Below are 7,384 nucleotides of genomic sequence, written 5' to 3'. Positions count from 1 at the left end.
TCAATTCTGTGTTCCCGACTTTCATGAGCTTTCTTCTTGCAAGTTTACTTGTATCTTATTGTGTGATTTGAATTAGTAGAATATATTTATGTTGTCTTGGAGAAATTTTTTACTTTTAACCAAGTAGATAGAAGCATTTTAGCATGTAGTTGCACTCATATAGACAGGTTGCATTGCATAGGTCTCACCTCTGTCTTCCGTCACTCTTTTGGTTTCCTTGAGCTTAGCATGAGGACATGCTAATGTTTAAGTGTGTGGAGATTGATAAACCACTATTTTATGGTTTATCTTGTGCTAAATTGAGTAGATTTTATCAATCCTTCATACACTAATTCATGTAAACTGCATGGTTTTTCAAATCCTTCCTAATTTTGTTCCATGATTGAAAACTTGCTTCCTAAGCCTTTAAATTGTTAATTTTTAATTCTCCTTTATTACCATTCGATGTCGTGATGTGTTTGTGAAGTATTCTCCTTTAAGTGCATCTCAAGAATAGAATCTAAATCAAGAAACTTTTATAAAAACAATAAAGCATATCAAATCATAACAAATTCTAACCGATTCAAGGAAGTAAGTTTTATTCTTTTTCAATAAATACACTAAATATATCAAAAACTTGATTTTTTTTATATTTTTAATAAAAAAATTTAATATATAAATCATAGCACATGTAACATATAAGAGCATCTTAGTAACCCTATAATAGTGTGGTTCAACGGTTTCTTCTAATAGTAAGAATCTAAGATTATTAGAAGAAATCACCTCCCGTACGCCGTACGGATACGTAATTTAGTTTTTGGGAGCAAAATAATTAGAAGAATGGCTAACAATAGGCCCAGACCCATCTGTACAAAATGGGGTTATTATGCAATTATTGATTTTCTTAGATACCATTAATTAAATTGTAGCCATTGAAAAGGCTTTTCTGAAAATGTTCAAAAAGAACGGGAAACCTATGCACACACTTTGGTCAGTAGTAACAGGTTCATCATTAACCTCATTTAGCCAAGTGCAGATTAAAACTCACCGGTCCTTCGACTTATACTTGGGACATATGCTCCATAAGCCAACCCATGATCCTTAATAATAATAATAATAATAATAATAATAATAATAATAATAATAATAATAATAACAACTACAAGATTTTTAAACATGATGGTTTAAAATCTTGTAATTATATAAATAAGTAGATGCTGGAGTTGTTTCTTTTTAATTATTATGCGAGAACTACTGATAAGTAGAGCCTCTAATTATATGAAAAAGCTCATATACATAAGATACACATGATAGTTATATGAAGCTTAGAACTCAGAAGATATATAGACACAAGACGAGACCAAAAAAAAAAAAGATATATACATATAAGCTTAATATAATATATACATATTAAAGCAAAGTCAACATCATACATAATCTTGTCCGGGGGAAAAAAATTCATAATACATAACCCCAAAATAACCAAAAGCTGTTGTAAATAGCTCGACAGCGCAACTTCAACTAAGATCTAAGGAGACAATTAAAAGTACCTGGCGAATATATATAGTAGCATGATTGACACTTATTTTGTTTATTAGTATTAGCGTATATATATAAGAAATACTTCAGATAAGCCTATTCTCCTCCATTGATTAAATCCATAACAACGCGCTTGATGCTTCCATTATTCTTCTTGAGCAGCCTCTTGTTCATCTCGTTGTCACGGAATCCCTACATTTATAACACCGTATCGCTAATCAAAACTATATCCAGTCCATAATCATAGAAGCAATCAAGGAAATCAGATAATAAACACCAAGATATATTAGAAAGTCAAGAAGCAAAGCAACGCTTACCATCTCTTGCAGCTCCTCAAGGATAGGGTCCCACTCAGAAACACCGCAGAGATCATCCACAGACTGCTCCAGATTGTACTCGTTCATCCTCAAGATCTCTTTATTCAAGTCAACCTGCTTGAAACCCATCTCCTCCAGTTCTTTAAGGAGTGTCTCTTCGACAGAACCATTTCCTCCCAATCCCATGGATGTTGACTGTGTATCGACAGCCGAGAATTGCTGATCAGACGTTGCAGTTGGGGCTGTTTCAGATAGATCAATAATGGGATAGGAAGCATCTGAAGATGTTGCAGCAGTTGCAGGGGCTGAGGCACAATAAGCAGCAGCTGAAGAAATTGCAGGAGAGGATGCAACGGGGCCAACAAATGTAGCATCAACAGGGAGGAGTCTATTTTCCAGTTCCTGCCTTGGTTGTTTATCAGCCATTGGATTCACAGCTTTGGTGGGAGCAATAGGATTCAGGTTTTGAAGAAATGCATCATCCTCAAGAGGTTGAACATTAATATCTATAGTTTGGGGCCCTCCAGAGCCACTAACATCAAGAGGAACATTCAAGTTCAGACCTTGAGAGCTATCATAAAAAGAATCCTTGAGGGAAGCATCAACCTGCATGTACAATAATGAAAGGAAGAAGATATATTATCAAACCAATAGAAACTAGCACTTCACAGTAAGCTCTCCCAGCAAAATGTATAAAGAAAATCACCATGAAGTTAAAAAATCACAAAAGCATAGTCATTTCACCTGAATGAGTACCCAAACACGCTGGCCAAATTTGTGTCCAGATGGAGATGCCATCCTCCAGTATGAAACGTAACGACCAGGAGAGCACTCAAAACACTGCCATGCAAATAAATATCTCAAAAAAGAATAAAAGAGATTAAACCATGGGAGTTTCAGCAAACCTCTAAGTAAACTGAATGAGACTCAGATAAGTGATCTCCTCCAATCCAAACTAGTTGAGACCCCTTGGGCCACACTACAGTGCCATTGTTGCGCATCCGCCAGATTTTTGTAAATGTAGTAGATGGAGCCATCATTGTACCATCTATCACATTGACGTCCAAAACAAATCGACTATCCAGCTTTGGCTTTACATGTTTGGTGACCTCCCTGAACAAAGCCTCTGGTCTAAAAGCATGTGGCGATGTTGGGGAACCCATCAGAGGTGGTTGCATCACTAAAGGTCTTGGCATTGGTGGCCCCATAAAACAAGATGGCTGCACCCGAAGGAAAGAAAAAAAGATAAGAAATAGACATGAATGTGTATCATAACAAAAGACGAAGAAAACGTAAAAGATAGATGTATAACTGGCAGAATTATTAATACATGTTCATATGCACCCGAGGAGAATGGTGGGGAATGATGCACAGGACGGTCTATTTTGATATAATCCATCTCATTGCCCATTTTAATGAAGCAGATGCTGCAGAGATCATAATTTTCTTTCCTGCAGAAAACAACAAAACCATGGTAACAAACCTCAAAAGGCTATTTTATCATATACATATGTAAGGAGCTTTTAAAAATCATCAGACTTAAAATCCATACTAACACTTTGGATTTAAAGCGAGGTCCAGTAATGGGATAGACACCACAACCATCACAGCGAACTCCTTTGTGGAACATGCCACTAGCCTCGGCGGAATTTGGGCTCTTTTTCATTGAGCGAAAAAATTGCCTTCTGAGTTGGGATGATGATTCAGGATGCACTCCCATAAACGGATAATAATAGGAAGGAGTATAATTTGGAGGTATCTGGGTTGGGAAGTTATTAAGAGCAGCATTAATTGGAGATACCCCCATACTTTCATCCTTGCTACTTGAACTAACATCAGTACACTTTTTACCCTTCTTGCCATCACCATCAGGGACTGCTGGTGCAATTGGTGTAGCATTCATATCAGCGGTGTGAGATGCACCGGGATCACTGGGAAGTATATTGAGATCAACTGGGGCAACTCCTGGCACAAAACCTTTATCTGGATTTCCAGCTCCCACCTGTTGCCCAGCAGTAGAAGTGGAATCCACCTGGACAGACTCTGATCTCCTTGCTTCAGAAGGAACAGATCCTCCTGGAATGCCATTCTGTGAATTTACACCAGCTGAAACATGAGCCTGGAAATAAGGACTTGGAATTCCCATTTTGGAAATGGAATCTGCAATATTAGCAGCCACTGGTCCATAAGACAGCAAGTCGGTTGTAAACTTAGAAACAGCATCGCACAGGTTTTCTGGCAGAGACTTCAGAGAATCTGGAGTAACAACCATAGCTACAGATTTAGCTACATTTTCAGATTCCACCGTTTGGCTAGCATTGGAAGCTGCAACCCCAGATGTAGAACCTGCATCTCTTGCCTTGGGAGAGGAAGATTTTCCAGGGAGACCATTTTTTGAACTTGAAGCAGCTGCAGCAATAGCCTGCCATTTTTTGAACGAAAAATTTGCTGTTTTGGAAGCTGAATCAACAGCCTGAGCAATCACCGGGCTTGAAGTAAGCAACTCAGTAATTAACTTGGAAACAGATTCCCGCAGGGGCTCTGGGACAGAATTCAAAGCATCATGAGCTATAACAAGAGGTACAGCTCTAGATGCATTTTCAGCCTCTACCTGTTGATTGGCATCAGATGAAGTTGGGTTCCCAGTCACTGAGGCTTTGACAACAGGTGTAGCTCCACTTGCATTTTCAGTATCCACCTGTTGACTGCCATTGGCAGAAGTTGCATTCCCAGTTGTAACTCTTGATTTTGCCAACTTCTGAAGAGCCTCAGACATCGGCTCTGTCCCAAATTTTCCATTTTCAGACTCAGCAGGTTGACTATTGGCTTTGGAAGATCTCACTCGTATAATCCGCCGTGGACCTCTTGCTGTGGAGGAAGAATTTTCATGATCGCTACTTTTTAAGGTAGTGTCACTTCCACTGGAAGTGAAGCTGGAACATGACTTAGCACCACTGTCATTGCTGATATGCACATCAATTCTCAAGAATTTCAGGCGCTGCTTCATTGCATCATGCAAATCATCATCATCCACAAGTGTCACCAAGTCGCCATCTTCATCAACATACTTAAGCTCAAAGTTTGCATCAGAAGTTAAATTGAAAAGAGAAAGTATCTTGGCCCTCAAACCAGCCATGTCAAAATCCAGGTGATTATCAGTGATGCCAGCAGTGAATCGCCGGAGGGTATCTCCATACTTGACCTGCATAGCAAGAAGCGATGTCAAAGAAAAGTGATAACGGAATTATTCAGAAACAAAATGAAGACCAGCTATGATATATTAAAGGCAACATGCAAATTTTTTTATAAACAGTCTTACACAATAATTGTTGATGAAATCAGACTTGATAAAATAGCAAGTGCTATGTTTAATGTTACAACCAAACTCAAAAAACGCAGTGAATATTCACACAAGTTAAAAGGAAATACACATAAGGAGTAAATATTTCAAATGACAAAAGGATCTCCTAGGTCCTAGCCCATAACCCACCTCCTCAAACAAACCAAAGTAGAAATAATATAAAAGGGCATGCACTCATCGAGCAATGCATACAAAATTTACTTGAGTTTTCGTTTACGCCCTGTTTAGAACACAAATTGTTCCTGGACAACACCAAATTACTCATACCAAAACCAGAATAATTGATTGGGGTTTCAATTCCATTCTTCTTTTTGAAAACTCCGCAAATACGAAGAGTTATATATAAAATTACAACCCCCGGCTCCGATCATCAAAACAAAATCATCAAAAGCAGAATCAGAATGGTACGCATGTCAACTATCAGATAACAGAGCCCGTAACAGCATCGAAAACAAATCAAAAGCAATTTAATCGGTTGACAACGTCATGTAAACCACACGATCAACTATGCTTCTTACATGAATCGATGAATAACTAAAAACAGTGCCATCAGAAACCATAGATAATGGTAAACGGAAGTGAATATCATGATTCCAGACCAAATAAGCAAACGGAGTAAAAGGAAACAGAGAAATCAAAGGGGAAATAAGAATGCGAACCTTGATCACTTGAGTAGACTCCATGGCTCCAGAGAAAAGAAGCGTAGCAGTTCCGAAAGACGAAATGGTAAAACCCTAACCCTAATCGGACGAGAGAACTCGGAGCAAGATAGAAGAGCAGATTGGAATTTAAGAGTGTTACTCGAACCCGTACAATGCTTTGCTCGCTTTTACGAGTGGAACATATATACTGAGATGTGGCTTTGTGAGCAAGAAATTTTCATTATCGATTTTCTTTTTTAATTTTTTTTTCTTTTGAAAAATCAAACAAACAACTTCTTCGCAAAGTTAACTATGGGACCCGCATATTTTTTTAAGAGAAATTCTTAATCCTGTAATTTTTAATAGTTTTTGTTATTATTTAATCAATATAAATATTAAATTATTTTTAATAAATACATTTTATTAATTTATATGTCTAAATTTTAAAAAATATAGATACAAATTGTATTAATTTGATATGTAAAATACTAATAAATATAAATGTAAATTATATTTTTTGTATACACAATTTTTGTAAATATGAGTATAAATTATTATTAATTATTAATCAAATATAATATGTTTTAGTAATGTAACATTACTTTTTTTTAAGGTAATAATGTTCATGATGATATCATCTTGCAATTATACAAATTTTATTCCTTTAATTTTGTATTTGTATACTAATAAAGCTACACCCGAAATTTTACTAGCTAAGGCTCAATCAAGTTACATATCTATGTGCTTCTTTTTTCAACAACGTCATCATCTTCTTACTCTTCTTCTCATCCTCTTCCTTACTCGCGTTTCTTCTTCTTCTCCTAATTTTTTTCTAATTCTTCTTCTTTTTCTTCATCATCATTATTTTTTTTCTTCTCTTGTTTGATTTATTCTCCTCTTTTTTTTCCTTCTCTTTCATTATTATCATCATCGTCAACATCTTTTTCATCTTCTCTTTTTATATATATTTAGAAAATTAGAGCACGTAAATTTGATACATAACACAAAATTTTTGGTGTACAGTGCAGAAATATTAATGTGTGGCACATAAATTTTTGAAAGATTATATGTTAAAATTATTAACACCCAATCAACAAAATACATGAGCATGTTGTGATAAGATTGCCTGAGGTGGATGTCCATTATCCATAAAACTTGGGTTATCAAGAATGATTGTATTTAATAAAGTTTGAAAAGAGTGTCCTTCATACGTGTATAAATAGTAGTAGAATATGAAGCATATGACGCACAATAGTAACAATAAAATCACTTCTCTCCTTCTTCGTATACTATTTCTGTAAACCCCGAATAATTAGTAAATAATTAACCAATAAATTAATTAGTAATCAAGCAAATTAGGAAACAAAATTTTATAGCTTAATGAGATAGAGAAAACTAAAACAAGAATTTTGACACTAATTTTAAAGAATTTGGCCCAAAATTGGGCCGAATGGGCCAAACTGGTCAAACCAGGCCCAAAATGGGCCCAAGGCCCAACCTACAACCCATTAATCAAATGTGCTTCAGCTTCTTTCATCCCAAACCAA

The 7,384-nt window shown here is 36.1% G+C and overlaps 1 protein-coding gene across 1 annotated transcript; it reads right to left on the bottom strand.

Annotated features, from left to right (window-relative positions):
* Window positions 1-1,359: 1,359 nt before the first annotated feature.
* Window positions 1,360-6,029, bottom strand: LOC107494419 (protein JOKA2). Its single transcript, XM_021142364.2, is given in 7 exon segments — window positions 1,360-1,710; window positions 1,836-2,441; window positions 2,580-2,714; window positions 2,717-3,055; window positions 3,166-3,286; window positions 3,392-5,037; window positions 5,856-6,029. Coding segments are annotated over 7 exon segments (2,967 nt in total). The 5' UTR covers window positions 5,880-6,029; the 3' UTR covers window positions 1,360-1,614.
* Between the last annotated feature and the right edge of the window lie 1,355 nt (window positions 6,030-7,384).

Source organism: Arachis duranensis, chromosome 1 (genome assembly GCF_000817695.3).
Source record: "Arachis duranensis cultivar V14167 chromosome 1, aradu.V14167.gnm2.J7QH, whole genome shotgun sequence".
In the NCBI taxonomy this organism is placed as follows: domain Eukaryota; kingdom Viridiplantae; phylum Streptophyta; class Magnoliopsida; order Fabales; family Fabaceae; genus Arachis; species Arachis duranensis.
This window is presented reverse-complemented; position numbering and strand designations above follow the sequence as displayed.